This window comes from Stylophora pistillata, chromosome 10 (assembly GCF_964205215.1).
Source record: "Stylophora pistillata chromosome 10, jaStyPist1.2, whole genome shotgun sequence".
In the NCBI taxonomy this organism is placed as follows: domain Eukaryota; kingdom Metazoa; phylum Cnidaria; class Anthozoa; order Scleractinia; family Pocilloporidae; genus Stylophora; species Stylophora pistillata.
Window position 1 is genome coordinate 3,027,674 of NC_142528.1, and position 17,804 is coordinate 3,045,477.

A 17,804-nucleotide genomic window follows, 5' to 3' on the forward strand; every position below is an offset into this window, starting at 1 on the left:
GCGACACAGAAAAATAACAAGTCGAACTCCTATGGCTATTGCACCTGACAGTTATTATGTGAGTGGATACAATAACACAACTTGATAAGCTTTTTGAACTAACAGCCTGCATAAAGTAGTAATAAAATGGTTTACTTGTAATATTCAAAATTGATCTCTAGTAATAAGGACAAAATCACCGTAGGGAGCCTGTCTAAACGAGAATATTGGTGCAATTTTTGCTGTTGCTCCTCTGCTAATGACATTGGCACAGAAAATAAGTGCTTTGTATTTATGATAGCCTAATTTAGATGCAACATGAAAAGGCACACATCAAAGCGTGTCGGTTGCTATTGTACATATCTTAAAAGGAAAGTTCTATGTAATTTGAATACAAATTTTAAGCATGGTGATAATTGGAATTAGAATAGAGAGCTTCAGCTATCTACTTTTTCTAGTACTACAATATATTAGAGAGCTATCACATAAAAAAAAAATCAAACAAAAAACACCTCAATTTTCATGGCTCAATAATTTTGCATCGATGGAAAGACAAAGAACTTTTGACTGATACAGCGTTGTCGCTCAGCCAAAAACCATATAATTAAACTTTGAATTGACCTTTTAGTTGCTTCCACAGTAGACGCCGACAACTCTCTGGCGAAATGAATTCAGGGAAAGTGTTTTTTTTTTATTCAAATTCTGTCGCTTTTCCTCGAGTGGAAGCTTTTATATTTTCATTTTACGCTTTTTTAACGGTTGTTTTACACTTCGGGTTTACAAATCTTGAAACAAATAAAGATCCAGAATTTATTATCTGACCCTTCCTTCCCAAACGAATCCAAATGACATTCGATAAACACGTCTCATAGTTCTCGCAGCAGTTATTGGACATAAACAAATAAGAGGAAACCCACTAACCGGATAATGCCTACAAAATTTGTATTTATAAAAGTGTTTATTTGGCATCGATTATGTAAAAATAAAAATCATCATGAAACTTAGGCTCGGCCAAACGCTATCAAAATTTCAACGCAAGATCTTGCAACGTTGTTGAGCGCAACGTGTTCCACACCTCTGGCCACCGCATTAAATTGTTGGTTGGTGTTGTTTCAAGCGGTCAAATTTTTGGTGCAACATTTTTGGATGTTGCAAAATATTGCTCTCGTTTGGCCAGGTTCTTCACAACATTTTTTATCGCACGATCCAACAATGTTGCGTTGAAATGTTGCGTGCGTTTAGACGGGCCTTGAAAATGTTATTCGGTTTTAAGTACCCCAGAGGACTTAGTGATCATAGTTGGTTCAAATTTCTTCAGTTATGAGTAATGCACCCCTTTGTTTTGTTTGTTTTTAGATTTTGTGAATGGCACGCATGCTTACAAAATATTTCGGTTTAAGGAGGCTCGAAAGGGTTTTCCACAATTAACAGGAAGTGCCAATCAATAAAAAATATCAGGACTGTCAAACTTATCATCGGGATAATGACTTGACATGTGCTTAACACTATGTTAAGCAATCTGTTAAGGTGGCTCGTCAGGCATCATCTGTTGCCATGGCAACAGTACAGTAGTGCTAAAAGACCTTCTAAAACTCAGTTTTTGAAAGATATCTAAATAACCAAGTCGGTGACCTAGTTTTTTTCTTTCAAATTTATTTAACATCATCACATTCTCGATCTGTATAAGTAACATAAAAAAAAAAAGTAACTAGTAGAACTTGAATTATATAGGAAAATGCTGTTTTAAAATGTAAAAAATTTCCACTTGATAAATTTTTTTAAAATTTCCTTCAGGAATGCGTAATGATGAAAATAATTTGTACACAAAAAATCAGGGTAGGTCACCGAACTAATTTTCGAGATATTACTTCATCAACTTAGCAAGCTTTATTTCCGGTTTTTACAATTTTAGCTCACACTTTTATATCTGGTCACGCGCTTTAAACGATACCGCTGACTCCAGGGCTCATTTTCGCGAGGATGAGTCCATGTCCGCGCGATTAATCGGTGAATGCCCTCAGCGTGGAAAAAATCGTACATCCTGAAGATGGATTCACATTGTTTCATGATTTTACACATTCCTGAAAAATAAGTCATCATTTGAGACTCAGACTGCTTACCGTTACGACAGTTGGAAATGTAAGAACGTTCCGGAGAGAATTCTCTAGCGGAATTCGATATATGATGACAAGTTGATTTTGAAGGTGGTGCCAATGCCAGTACAACATTGAGACCGTTAATGTTGAGTTTCTCGTACACAGATTGTAGTGTAACATGAGACAAACCAGCCTCTGCCAGCTTCTGGACCATGTTTGTCGAAAGATGAAGCTTTCCATCAGACGTCTGGATGGTATCCTGTCGTTGTTCCGAGAAGATGGCTTGATCGAAGGCCTCATTCGGCGATGCACATTTACCATGATGGACCCTATAATTGTTTGTGTGCAATTTGAAGTGGAGGAGTGAAAACAATTTGGAGTTAAAAGAATTTGCTTTGACGTCTTCCAGATTGTCATGAACGTAAAACTAAGCGGAAATCAGGGTTTCACATACAACAGTAATTTGTTGGTCGTCACAGATTTCGCGACTTTCTATATTTTTCAAGTTACTAGGGGTATGAACAAGCCTTGGCTTCATTTTCCTTTTTTTCTCTTTGCCACTGTCATGGCCGTGAATTTTCATTATTCCGTTTTAATTGGAAAACAAAAAAAAAAATTTGCAATGCTTTCTTAACAAATGCGAGTTTGCATTTTCGTAGTTGTAATTTACAGTTTATCGAGTGAAATATCAACAATCTTTCTCACAAGTTTAAGATGAATATTTTATTTTAATTTTACCGTTTCTGGTTGAATTAGAATTAAAGTCTCATCTACATTTTAACGATCTCTTGTTTACTGAAAATTATGCTTTTTTTTTTTTTTAATGGCACCATTTACACTTCTTCATTTCCGTTCATAAAACATACTTTCAATGTTTACCATCCTGGATCCAACAATGATTTCATTTTGCTTTTCATCTTCCGGTGAGTTGCCTAGGAAAGTTCTTGGTCATTTCATTTTAATACGAATCAAATCCAATGCAAAACAAATCGTTGCACTCAGAAGTATCCACTTAAATTTTTCGCGGAACAAAGTAAGACGTACCGAATACGCTCGTCGCGACTTTATTGATGAGGTGTTGACTTCACCATCCTCTTTTAGCTCATTAAATAAACTTTTTTGACCACTTTCGGCAAAAGTCCTGCCATCAAAACATTTTCCTACCTACTTTCAAGAAGTAAACTTTCCATTTTTGTTTCTCAAACAACCACTTCCGATGGAAACAATAGAGGTACCCGGAAATTTTGAAACGCTCATGGCGGCCATGTTTGTTTACAACTCGGCCGCGGATCTGATCGCGCGCGTCATCGCTTATTACTCTCGCGAGTAATTTGCTTGCGTGTATCTTGGAATTCATTCTCCGCGCGGTCAAAATAACCCTTTCGAGCCTCCTTAAATTGACCAAACATACCCGCAGTTTATTGTCATTCAAGCCAACCCTCCGCCTACACAGCCCACAGCTTATTATACCAAACAACCCTCTTCCCACACAAAAATACTATTAAGAAGTCTGCATTTCCGATTTTTCCGTTTTACAGTGCTCGATACATAAAAGTAGAGCGCGATATATACTGAGCTAGGAAAATGCAAAGACTACCCTTTCATCCTTACAAGCCTGTTTCTAAGATCACAAAAAAAATTATTAAATATTTTGAAGTAAAAACGGTATTTTGTTTATTTTCTCACAGCTGAACAGAGCCTCTATCGAAAGCCCCTATATATTATGGAAGAAGAAATTATCCCCTACTCAAAATATGAGTCATTTACTTTCATGGAAAACTGAATCGCAGAATAAAAAACCCGCCGTATAACACACGCACTACCCGCGTGTTCTCAGTAGAATGTGCGCTCAGATCACTATCGTCTGAGTGTGACTGTCCCTGCCATAAGTGTTTCCTAGGGGCAGAAAAGTAAGGTTGATTATTTCCGCTGAAAAATCGGTCTCGACGTGTGGAGCCATCATAAATCTACTTCACATACGTATATCATAAATGCATTCGGAGACCAATTAATCCTTCTACTCTGAATAAATACCGCGACGCTTGTCTAGTCAGTAAAACTCTTTCATCGTAGAAGAAACCGAACTAAAATTGATCACCCAACTATTTTACCCAAAAATGAACACCCAACATAATTTTTTTAATAAAAAAAACACCTAAAACGTTAATGTACAGAATAAGTCCAATGTCTGACTAAACGTTCATAATTTAACTGAATAAAGCTGCCGCGATCAGATTTTTAAAAAAGACTTTTATACTGCAATCGACAGAGATGTCAATGAACCAAAACATAAATTATGTTAAAAACGTCACAACAGGTCTTTAATGGAGCAAACTTAATTAAAGCAGAAATAATAATTATGAGTTTGAAAGTTTTCTTCCTCGTCTTTGGCCACTCATACAGATATACAAACAGAATAAAATAAAAGTATAGTTGTTACCTTAAGCCAAAGTGCACTTCTTCTCTCAGTACACTCTTTACTAAAGCTTTCTTAATGGTTTTCGGGCGGCGATTGTTTATTCATTGGAAAAAGCTAATTTTAAGAAGGGTAGGTGAACCCGCCCTTGATTGAATTTATTACTACTCACAATCGGCTGCGATGAATAATATGATTTTAGGGAAAATAAAACAGTTCAGAATTATTCTCTTTTTCTCATGAGTAAGTTTTCCCACAAACTCATGAAAATGAAATGAAAAAGACAGTTGAATGTATTCCTAACTTTCGAAAATTTCAGTCCAACATTTTATTCCGACTCTGAAGTCTAAATTCGGTTTTCACCTCACCGCTATGCTAATGAAATATAATGAAAATCCGGCACGTATTTTACAAATTGAATTTGACAAACTTCATTCAAAAAGAAAGAAGAAAAACAGTCATTGAAATATTACAAGATATCAGCGATGGAAAAATTACAGAAGCTTCTCCTGTTGATCTTGATTTTGTGAGGATAGAAAAAAGGCATCGACTTGACGTGGTATCAGCAGATAAAAGGGTGCGGTAATTTTAGTATCAAGCAAACAAAACGAATTCTTAGGAATAATTTCTGTGAGCAGCTGTTCATCATTAAAGCGGACCATCTCTGTGGCAACGCTCACAGCAGTTTTCTTTACGACCACAGAATGGAAGTCTCGTACATCGTTAATCTTGTCTTGAACGCCTTCAAATCCTTCACCGCCATCAGTCCAAGACTTCACCCGATAAGGACAACTTCATCCTTACCGGCTCCTTTCAAAGTCCTTGACTGACTGGTTGCCTGCCTTGCTGACGGACTGTTCACTGACTGGTTAATACACTGGTGCCTGACTGGCTAGCGACTGGCGACTGGCTAATTGACCGGTTGTCTTATACTGGCTGACTGACTCACTGGTACCTGACTAGCTGACTGACTTGTTGACTGACTGGCTGACTGACTGATTAAGTTAATGGCGACTGACTGTCTGACTAATTGGTTGAGTGTCTCACCGGCACCTCAAGGCTATCTGATTGGCTAACTGATTTACTGACCGAGTGGTGACTGATTGGCTAACTGACTGGGGAACTGACTGGCTGACTGACTGACTCACTGACTGACTCACTGACTCACTGACTCACTGACTCACTGACTCACTGACTCACTGACTCACTGACTCACTGACTCACTGACTCACTGGTACCTGACCAGCTGAGTGACTGGTTGACTATCTGGTTAACTGACTGGTTCACTGAAGGACTTATTGCTTACTGACTGGCGTATGACTGGCTGACAGACTGGTTCACTGATCACTCGCACCCGACTTGTTTTTAAGCCTGAGTTGAGCTCTACAAGAGCTCGCACTTTTCACTTTTTGGCCAAATTTTGCAAAACACATCCCATTTCAGCTGGATTTTAATGTTTTCTTAAAGATTTCAAGCCCATGAAATGAAAAAATTTAATCTCGGCTTGTTTGCAAATACTTTCTGCAAATAGTGTTTTGCAAGCAGTTTCTGACTTTATCGCTGGTTTGTTAGCTCAGCCATTATATATCCTACTTATTGTCATTCGGTCCAAGCAAAACACGGCAGACGGCGATACCTTGGCATCCACCCCACTACTGGTCATGATATGTACTCTGTGCACCGCTTCACATCTCAGCGTCATGGGTCCTACCCATAGTCCGTCTAACAAGGTACCCCGGGTAAGAGGATATTTGTAAAAATCCATTGAAAACAGTGAAGATGGACAGTACCGACGATCTAGTCAAGTCGATGAGTTTACCTGGGTTACCTTAGTATGTGTGAAGAGTTGGTGTTAGAAGACTATGGGGAGGACCCGTTGAGAGAGATTTGACTAGGGTCCAGGTTGACCGCGCATTAACGGTCTCTCAGCTGCACAAGAAGTTCCTTCCACGCATTAGAAGAATTCAGAACGGCCGTTAATTTAAAATTCTCGCTGGGTTGGTTGCTCGACAAACCGACTTTTGTGGGATTTGTTTTGGTGGACTTAAAGGGCAACTATTTGGCTTTCGTGCTGCCGAGTTTTGATTCGAGGGAAAGTATTTAAGTGTTGTTTTCGAGCGATTTTGGCGAGCATGTGTCAACAGAAGTTTCCGACCTTCCCGTATTTTATGCACGGTAATTTAGGGCGTCAAGCTAAAACACATCAAAACAGCCTCAAAATTGCGAGGAGAACAACACAGACTACTCTCTACGAAGGTAAGACTTTATTTCTTTGATTATTTCACACAACTTTACATTTACGGAGCTCAAAAGCAAGTCCACTTAAACCACTGTACAAACTCTTTAATTATTCGCTGTGAAAGAGCCTGTGACAGAGCTTAGGCTAGCTGTGATGCGCTTTGATATTTGAATCCCGCAGTAAGGGCAAAAGGATACGCGTACCTACAAAGCGATTTAGCCAGAATGGGTGGTAAAACGGAGCGGCTCTCGGATCGATGCAGCGGAATTTTATTTATTTTTTATTATTTTTTTATTTATTACAATTTAATGACACATATAACTTACTTACTTACTTACTTACTTACTTACTTACATTAATAGATAATAATACAAAAGAGTAAAAAGAAAGGTGCCATAAGGATGGTCCGCAAAAGAGATAAATCCCCATGCACGGCAGACCACCTTTAACAAAAAAACAAATCCAAACTAAAATCAATCAAATCTTGCAGTCAAATAATCCCTTACACCCCTTTTAAAACAAAAAACACTTGGAGCCTGACGGACCGATAGTGGCAGCCCATTCCACATGTGGACAATCCTATTAAAATAGCAAAACCTAAAAGTATCAGTCCTCGCGTAGTTCTTTTTTAATTTAAGTTCATCCTTACCCCTCAACGAGTATCTTTCCGAAAGTGAATAAAATTGGATATAAGAGGATATATCTAAATTAATATACCCATTAAGAACTCTATAAAAAAATAGTACATCAAAAAAGAAGCGTCTGTCCTCTAGAGATAACAGGTTCAGTTTTTCTTTACGAGTGTTGTAATCATCATCAGTTTTTAGAATAAACTTGGTGGCTCTTCGCTGAATCCTTTCCAATTTATTAATGTTTCTAGCCGTGAAGGGTGACCAGACAATAGTACAGTATTCCAATTGGGACCTTACCAAGGCACAGTACAGCCTTCTTAACATGTTAACATCTTTCAGACCCTTGCATGTCCTTTTAATAAGGCCAAGAATCTTGTTAGCCTTGCTTGATATCTTGTCAACATGAGCATTCCAGGACAACTTGTTACTAGTAACTAATCCAAGATCACAGAATTCAGATGTTTCTTCCAGAGAGCTCTCATTCAGCTTAAGGTCAGAACGAAAAGGCATACTTTTTTTCGTGATACGCATCAATTTGCATTTCTTTACATTAAAATCCATTAGATTTCGCTGACTCCAGATGTGTAGATTATTCAGGTCAGATTGAAAATCATGTTGGTCTGGTGTACAGTTTATCAGTCTTGATGTTTTACAATCATCTGCGTACAGTGCGATTGTGTTTCCAGGCATAACCACATCAGGCAAATCACTAATAAATATTACAAAAAATAATGGCCCTAGTAGGGAGCCCTGTGGTACACCAGATGGGATAACAGACCAGGTAGAACTCTGTCCTTCAATAACAACCCTTTGCTCTCTGTGGGTCAAGTAATCCTCGCACCATCTTAGTAGGCTACCAGAGATGCCGAAATTACACAACTTCAGAAGAAGTATATCATGTGATACTCTGTCAAATGCCTTAGAAAAATCTAAGAACACGACATCCACCTGTAGTCCATCATCCAAGGCCTTTGTCCACTGATGGTGTGTTAATACCAACTGGGTAGCACACGAGCGACCCCTTATGAAACCATGTTGCCAATCTGTCAGGTAAGGGGCCACATGAGAATATATAGCATTATATACAATCTTCTCTTGGCATTTACTTGGAATCGATAACAGGGATATAGATCGATAATTCTCTACCACATCTTTAGCATCTGATTTAAACACAGGAGTGACATTAGCTCTTTTCCATGAAGAAGGAACTCTCCCACACCTGAACGACAAGTTAAACAGTAGAACCAATGGGTAAGATAGCTCCTCTGCACATTCCCTCAATATCCTCGCAGGAATGCCGTCTACTCCAGTTGCTTTATTAATGTCCAAGTTGCAGAGGATATTCTTAACTTCACTGTACGAAGTGAATACATCCATCAATAAGTTAGGATTAATCACATCAACATGAGAGCTGCCAGAGTTTGATGTTTTTGTAGAGAAAACGGAGCTGAAGAATTCATTGAACAGGGAAGCTTTTTCCACAGGATCTTTGGCAGACCTGGCTTTGCCAGAGTAAGTTATTACTTCTGGCAGTCTCTTGCTCTTGGACTTAAGAGAATGAAAAGACCAAAACTTCCTTGGATTAGTCTTCAGCTTATCCGATAGAGACTTTAAGTACTGGAAATACTTAAAGGAGATAAGACGTTTGGTCTGTTTCCTAAGAAGTTTAAACTTTGTTGTCACCTCAAGAGAAGCATTGGCCCTTAAACGCTTCCACAAGACTTTCTTTTTCCTCACTAACTTTAAGACCTCTTTATCTATCCATGGAGGTCTTGGCTTGCGTCTAAGCTTCATCTTTGGTACATGTTGATTGACTGCCGCGAGAACAAGATCTTGGAAATTCGCCGTACCTGAGTCAATATCCTCACAGGATATGTAGGAATCCCATAAAATGTGAGAGAATGTATTTCTTAGACCATTAATGTCAGCTTTATCATATCGGTAAACTAAACTTTTGCCGCTGGAAAGACGGGGTAATAAATAAGCGCTCTCACGGGTGGAAATTTGAGAGAGATCGGTCGACTTTTGTGCAATTTGTCGGCCTTCGAGTGGCGATGATTGGTGTTCGGGACCGGTTGAAGTTTCCAGCCTTGAGTTTTTTTGTACGCAGTTGACCGGTAGCACCACACGCGTTACAAAGAAAGTCGCCAAAACAGCGTCAAAACGACCGTTGGCAACAAAGCAGGTACGGAAAAAAGGTAAGGAGACTGCACATGTTTTATTCCTCGCTTTTATTATCCTTTTAAACTTTTCTTATTTTTTTAAATTTTTTCTTTTTTTAACGGCCCACACGTATGCTTGAAATTCGATCCTAATATGTTAGTTATTGCCGTTAATAAACTTTACATCCAAAATGCAGTAAATGGTTTGAACCCGGGGGTAACATGTGAAAGTGTAGTCTGATCGTCCGAGTGAGTGTAGTCCTGAGAAGGACTGTTGTCGGTGGTAGTGACTGACGTTTCGACAACCTGTGCGGAAGTCATCATCAGAGTCAAGTGAATGATTGTTGTCAGTAGAATGTTCTTATTACAGTTCGTGTGAAATGATCGGTTGGTTTTGCCGTGATGTTATTGGCTGTAAGACTCAAAAGAAATGAATGATTGTTGTCAGTAGAATGTTCTTATTACAGTTCGTGTGAAATGATCGGTTGGTTTTGTCGTGATGTTATTGGCTGTAAGACCCAAAAGTCACACATAGCACGCTTGGGCCACCTGCGTGATCTATCCTCTTTTTCAGTGGTAATTAGGCATTCATTTCCTTTTAATTCCCAACTTACAAAGTGAGCATGTAAAGATGAAATGGCTCGGATTTTTCTATTACACTAAAAATTGTTCCCAACTTACGTAGACGTAAATATCAGCGTTCGGTTTCCAATGTTATAGCTATTGTTACTTACAGTTAGTCAGTTTTAAAATTCATCCTGTGTATCTGTTTTCATTGCCGATTGTTCAATTCTCTCCATATCGAGAGTTGAAATGAGTTCATGATCAATCTTCCTACACGCAACGAATCGCAGACATTTTCCTCATTATATGGAAAAACAATCTCTTTGGTAAAATAGCCAATTATCGCGGCGACATGATAACTCATAACACATTTTGTTAGCATAGCTATTTATAGCTGTTTTTGTAAGCTATCACGAATAAACCTAAAGCACAGTAGTATGCTTTTCAGACGAAGACACGACCGTGATAACCGGAACTCTGAAGTTTAACATGACTCTTACTCAAGTTTTTGAGAACTGAAAGGTATTTATCATGTATGGTTTTCGAAAATTGCAAGCAATTTTTCGTAACTTATTCGATAAGAGCTTAATTCAGGGTAAATAGGAGTGACTTGGAAGAACTGAGTCGATTCTTAATATTTTGAAAAGTTTTCAGTATTTACGCGCCTATATTTAGAAAATTGTTCAGTATTGAGATCAGTTTCACTTGCTCCAACTTTATCTTGTGTGAAGGTGAGACAAGAGACAAATTATCACAAACATGTTAGTGTTCTTTCTATTTAAAAGGAGTAAATTTCATCGCGGAAGCTAATAGAAAAAGATATAAGCTTGACATAAGCTCTTCCTTTCTTCGTCATGCACGGTAATTGAATGCTAAAAGAAGGAATTAACAAATATCATTTGTATTGCTCTATTCGTAGCTTAAGACTAGGTGTGCTATTCGCTAAACACGCTCTTCTCCCAGCCTTTTTTTAATGTTTCTTTGTGCATCTTTAAGAAAGGCAGGTGAGCTCGCCCCCGCTCGAACTGTCTAGTGCTCAAAATTTCAATGATGAATAAATTGTTTTGATTAAAGTAATAGAAAAGTTTTAAAATTTTCTCCATTGCGCAAAATTTCAGCCATTTCACGAGTCCAGCAAGGGAACCTCCAGGTTAACAAACTGTCAAAACCTCAATAAATGTATTTCTAACTTAAGAAACTCACATCTGCTTCTGATTCTGAATTACAAATTCCGTTTATTTGGTGCTCAACAGTATGCAAATAGATTTAAATAAAAATCCGTGATGCTTCTTACAAAGTGCTTACCCTAACATGCATTATAACACAGCACGTGTGTTTGTCCAATGTCACTCCTATTGAGTTACAATGGTATAAAACTCTTAATACCTACGGCCGCGCGGATATATCGTGGCGTATGCAGTCAAATTTGGCTGCAACGTTCCAGTCCTATTCAGCTGCGAGAAGCTAGAGAAGCTATAATCGCTGTCGGCTATGCCTCGAGCAACTTTTAAGCTTCTATGGCGCTCTCTAAACTTCCTGTGTGCATCCGTGTTCTGTAGCTCTTTGTAATAATCATCTCACTTTGAAATGAAATTGTCGCACATTATAATAAAATAGTCTCGCTTTGTCATTAAAAAGCTGTCATACTTTTTTCTAACACACCATTACCTTTTGTAATAAATTAAGTTGGCTCACTTCATAATAAACTCGGTATAGACGGTCGGAGCGCAAGTAGACCCAACGATAGCTAATAGATTGTAAATAGTTAGCAAAATTGATAGTAACCAGTGGCCAGTCTTTCTAGCAAATGTTAAGACGTCGTTTTTAAATTAGGTTTTTAAAGGAACACGAGCTGTTTTAATTATTTTTATTAGTTTCCCACCATTTCTGCACGTTGTATATTATAGAAAGCTATAATCCCGGTAGGAACATAGGTTACGTTATTACGCCCTATGTTTTTTTTTTCCTCTTTTTAATTAGCTCAGCATCTAGAAGTTCAGTATTACGATAAGAAAATTAATAACAATGATGAAGATGGTGATGCACGACTTTCGCCATAACGGACACTATCTGCACTTCCACAGAAAGACCGAGCTGTTACAAAGTGCGACAGGCTTTGTTACAAAGTATGGCAGCTTTTTTAATACAGAGTGCGACAAGCTTTATTAATTTTATTGCAAATTGTGACAGGTATTCTGAAATAAAACAGAACAATTTATACTTCAATAAACGCACGCTAAGCATGAACCAGTCGTTAAATCATTTAAGGAGAGAAGGTCATTCATCTTGCCATTTATTAACTTTGAACTGAAGTGAGTTCAGTCATTCGCATACTACCGGGCAATATAAAGCTAAGCAAGTATGTCACCTGTTTTTACGTAAATTTTATGAGAACAGAAAGTAACAGGTGGTCGTTTTATGTGATATGTGAAATCGTTGGCTATAAGGGAGCGAAAACTACACGATCAATGGGATAACGATCTCCAGTCAGAAAGCTGGAAGTCAGTTTACTCTAAACTTCTCTGTGACGATGCTCACCGTAGTTTTCTTTTTGACCACAGAATGGAAGTCTGGTACATCGTTAATCTCGTCTTGAACGCCATAACATCTTTCACCACCACTGTGTTCAACACTTGTACAATCTACGCGATGAGGAAAACTTCTTCTTTACCGGGACCTTTCAAAACACTTCTCCTGAGTCTTGCAGTTTCTGATCTTATCGCTGGTTTGTTCGCTCAGCCATTGTACATCCTACTAATTGTCATTATGTCCAAGCAAAACACCTCGGAGAATTCCTTGGCATCCACCCTGCTACTGGTCATCGTATGTGCTCTATGCACCGCTTCACTTCTCAGCGTCATGGCTTTGAGTATAGACAGGTTCCTTGCTGTTCATCTTCATCTCAGATATCAGGAGCTTGTGACTCACAAACGCGTTGTTGGTGCAGTGATCGTGACATGGATATCAAGTGTGGGTATTTCACTAGTTTGGATTTGGAGGAAGACGTATACAGCCTTCTCCTTCGTCGCAATAATTTGGAGTCTTTGTTTCGTTTCCATGACAATTGTTAATTTTAGACTATATCAAGCTATCAAACGCCACAGAAACCAAATCCAGGCAAGCTTACATGTACAGCAAGTAGCACAGCATAGCCAGGTAGAAAGTGCTACAAAGCCGAGAAAATCTGCAGTCAGTACACTGTATGTGTATCTTGTAGTTTTAGTTTGTTATTTGCCAATGTATTATTGTATAATTTTCATTGCAATACATGGAAGTGCAGACAGTTTCCTTCGCTACTCACGGACCGTTATGTTTTTCAACTCTTCATTGAATCCTGTTATTTACTGTTGGAGGATAAGACCAATTCGTCAAACCATGATGGACGTACTGCGGAACATATTCCCATGCAAGTCGGCATCAGAATCAGTGCCAACGAAATCTTCGCATGAAATAACAAGAACAGCACATGGCATCCACACTACGAGAAATTTACAAGAAAGTTGAGGCGGTTGTGACCTTAATCTTGACTGAGTAATTAGTACACTTTTAGTACTGTGTATAGCACTTATAACAAAAATCGTTATGAAAAATAATGCGTTCTACCATAAGACACATGAATACTTGGAATAAAAATCTTAATTTTAAGCGCTCCAATTAGAATCATATCTATGCTCTTCTGGTTTTGATCGGATTTTGTTAGAAAAATTTGTGGGTTACTGATGCTCAATGTGCCATTAAAAAAAAAAAAACCGTGACAGTAAAAGTGGGTTTCTGTGACAATCTTTGTTGTGTTAGGATCTGAGTGTTTGATAAAGCCTTTGCAACGACGTTTAGTAGAAAATGAAGATAACATATTTGAAGCCTCATTGATGACTTCTTTTCTTTATCTGACACTGACATACTTCATGCAAAGCGTATATGGTGTAAATTTTTTTTCTCCCCGCGCCTCAATGCAAATATTCCTGAAAATAAACCATTTTTCATGATGAAAATCTGAGTCTGAAGTTATTATCAAAATAGAGGAAATGGGGCTTAGCCTTTCGGAGAAACACCGATGAATTCTGAATAATCAATATCGCTTAAGCTTTCAGTGCCTCGCAGGTTTTTCCGCACACCTGCAGCCGAAAGTCGTTCTTCTTAAGTTGTACTGTGTTCCTATTGGTCAAGCTAGACCAAACTCTGAGGCACCCTTTAATCGGGAGTTCAGAGTTAATTTCCTTCGCGATAGTCATGGGAATTATTTCTGTAGCGGCTTATCAGTTAATTGGTTGATACTCAAGCGCGTTAGAACTGGTTTCATTCTTCTTCCTGTAGCCCTTGTGTTTTCAAAAATGTCCAGAACAGTTACGCTATGCTGACAATTCTCCATATGAATTTTCTGGTTTTTCTTGACGGAAATGATTGAAGTACGTAATCAAGTTCTTTTGTGTCATTGCCACCTGGTAGAGGAAGTATTAATGCTTCAGATCGCAGCGTTGAAACAAAAATATTTTTTCTTGAAGGGAAATCAGTTGGTACTTAGAAACTTGGGACTCGTACACTAGAGTTACGGTCTCGTTTCAATTTTTTACAAAAACAAAATGAAAAAAATAACCGTTTAATTTGTCTGAGTGACGTATGATCATCTGGCACACTTCATTGGAACAAATTTTCCAAACTGTCATCCTCTCAGGTCACTGTTTAAAAAGGTAATATTTAATTTGATTCTAGTTTGATTCACCGTTTTAAAACCTGAGTTGTGAGTCTCGCTGCCCCCGTTATGCATTAGCATATTAGACAATCCCAATATGTAAAGTAGAGGTTCGTTTCATGAAATATAGGAAATTCAAAACTCTTTTACTTAAATCTTAGAAATTTATGTCAGTTCAAGAAAAAGGACGCGAATGCTTTTTGCTTTTTTAATTAAAACGTTTTGAGATAACTAGGATTAATGTGGATCTTATTGATACAGAATTTTGATCACCGGCCTTTCGTCAACAAAGATTAAGTTATCGGTAGCTCCCCGTCGAGTGGTTGCCGGTTCACCACTAAGCACAGCTCCTCGCCACCGTGAAACACAGGAGAGTGTTTGACATAATACAGAATAGAAATGCAAGAAAGAAGAGTCAACCTGACAAGTGCGAGCATCGTTAATTTTGACTTGAACGCATCATCAGCCCCGATAGCGGATGTTACTAAAACTGGTTACAAGGAACGGGGAACGGGGAACGGGGTACGGTGAACGGGGAACGGGGAACGGGGAACGGGGAACGGGGAACGGGGAACGGAGAACGGGGAGCGGGGAACGGGGAACGGGGAACGGGAACGGAGAACGGCGAGCGGGAAACGGAGAACCGGGAACGGGGAACCGGGAACGGGGAACGGGGAACTGGTGTACAGCAGTAACCCGCCTTAGAATTCAAAATGGCGGAGTAAAGGGAACTAAAAGTGTCTGGCAACTAGTTTTGAGTACGTGCTCTTCGAACGCGATCGTCGGAGCAAAAAGCACGGACGGTAAGAGTAGGTTTTATTGAAGGACTTTACTTTGAAATGTGAGTGCCTCATAAATTTAGTTTTTTTCTGGCACACATTGCAGGTTGCATAGAAATCAAATCCTCGGAGAGGTAAGTATCTTACAATTCATGCACAACATTTGAACAATCAAATCAGAACTACAAGCTCGCGGCATTCATTCTTATATTCATAGAGTAATTGTACTGAAAGGTAATGAAGTTTACCTCCAATATCTTCACTGTTACAACCTAGCAATGTCAATAATGTTGTAAAGCAAACAGCTGAATGACTTTCACGCCCATTATGGGAATCACTTTCTCTTGAATATGATCAATGCAGTGTAAATATTATTGTAAGCATTAGCATGAATGTGAATTCATACACCTACATTCTTGAAGACATAACTGATATTTTCCTGTTAAATTAAATGTTATTAAAAGTTCTGTCAATGTTTGATTTCTCTATTGTTTACATGGAAGTTTATGGGTCGATACAATGATATGTTCCTGATGTTATTTTGCGGTAAGGTAAGCAGATATCTGCATGTAGTAACTTTAATAACGAGGCTGGTTATTACGTTTCCTAGCTCATTTTTGTTAATATAAAATATTACCTCCTTGCTACTTATCAGCAAAAAATGCTGTTGGGCAATGCAAACAACCAACATACCCAAACCCTGCCAAAAGATGCAGATTTCAAGAAGGAGAAACAAAGAGGGACGTCAGAACAAATGGTGGCAGCCATTGCAGAAACGTTGACTTCGGATACTCGCCTCGGAATACTAGGCTTCGTGGCTTCGCCTGGGCAGTAGTTAAATAAAAGCGAGTCGTCGAATTTCGCTGCAAGCGGCGACCTAGCGATAAAATCAGTGTTTGTAAACATCGTTTACGCCGCCATTTTAAATTCTCAGGTGGGTTACCGTTGTACACCCGTTCCCTATTCGCCGTTCCCCGTTCCCCTTTCCCCTTTCCCCGTTCCTCGTTATCCCTTTCCTGTTACCAGTTTTAATAACATCCCCCGTAGCCATCATTTTGAACAATTTAACAATCCACGTCATGAGAAAGACTGTCGTCGTTGCCAAAGCTTCTAAAAATATTACTGCTGAGTCTTGCTGTCTCTGATCTTGCTGTTGGTTTAATAGCCCGGCCATTATTTATTGCATTGAAGATTTCAAGGTACTATAGCCCATTTACTGTCAAGTTGTTCGGTGGAAATCTGCATGCACTTTCTAACACATTGTTCCTCGGTGTCATGGCTCTGAGCGTGGACAGATTCTTGGCTGTTCAAATTCATCTCAGATATTAGGAGCTTGTGACGTATAGGCGTGTCGTTGGTGTGGTGATTTTACCGTGGGTGTTAAATATTGTTTTTTCAGCAGTTTCCTTGAATTGGATCCACGTTAAAATTGTAGTTCTCGTAATTTGGAGTATCTCTTTTATTTGCATAGCAGTTATAAGTTGCAGACTTTATTTTGCAGCAAAACGCCATAAAAATCAAATTGAAGCCCTACAAGTTCAACAAGCAGCGCCGAATGGTGAATGGACGATGCTAGGAAGCTGAGAAAATCTGCAGTCGTCAGGGTATTCTATTTATATTTTGTATTCATAGTTTGTTACATGCCAATATATTCTTACTAGTGTTGTTGTCCGGTTAAATTTTGGGAAACATCGCTTCAGCAGCACAGCATCATATCATTTTTATTGTTTCTCTCAGACTCTAATGTTTGTAAATTCTTCGTTGAATCCAATTATTTACCATTGGAGAATGAAAGACATTCGATATTCTACCATTGGCATACTGCGACAGATATTTTCATGTCAGAATTATGGATGATCAAGAAAGAAAAATTTTACAGAACTGACTCGGCTTTCCATTCATGTGTCTACGACATTTGAATTCCTAAGTTTTTTAAGATTTTGCTTCTTTAAATTTATGTAACAGTGACTTTTAAACCTACTAAATTGAGGTTGGAAAGGTTAATAATGTCTTAGTAACTTAAGTATAAACTTCGCTCAGAATTCGATCATATACATTTGTTGCCTCCTTATTCGGGGTGCGTTTTGGAAAATTTAGCAAAGTACCGACCCTGTAGTTTTTTGTATGTATGCAGTGATTGTGTCAAGCGATTTTAGCCACCCTCCCTTTGAAAAGAAACTAGTTCACGGACGCAAGTTTATGCCTTATCCCAAACAAAATTATTCGACTGCAACACCCCTGGAAATA

The 17,804-nt window shown here is 38.6% G+C and overlaps 1 protein-coding gene across 1 annotated transcript; it reads left to right on the forward strand.

Annotated features, from left to right (window-relative positions):
* Positions 1 to 10,413: 10,413 nt before the first annotated feature.
* On the forward strand, positions 10,414 to 13,962 carry LOC148721393 (melanocyte-stimulating hormone receptor-like). Its single transcript, XM_088734858.1, has 2 exons — positions 10,414 to 10,610; positions 12,650 to 13,962. The coding sequence occupies exon 2, from the start codon at positions 12,651 to 12,653 to the stop codon at positions 13,590 to 13,592; it is 942 nt and encodes a 313-aa protein (XP_088590984.1). The 5' UTR covers positions 10,414 to 10,610; position 12,650; the 3' UTR covers positions 13,593 to 13,962.
* The last annotated feature ends 3,842 nt before the right edge of the window (positions 13,963 to 17,804 follow it).

What these genes read in the sequence shown, in the direction of transcription:
- LOC148721393 (XM_088734858.1), top strand. Translation starts at nt 12,651, where the DNA reads ATGGAAGTCTGGTACATCGTTAATCTCGTCTTGAACGCCATAACATCT.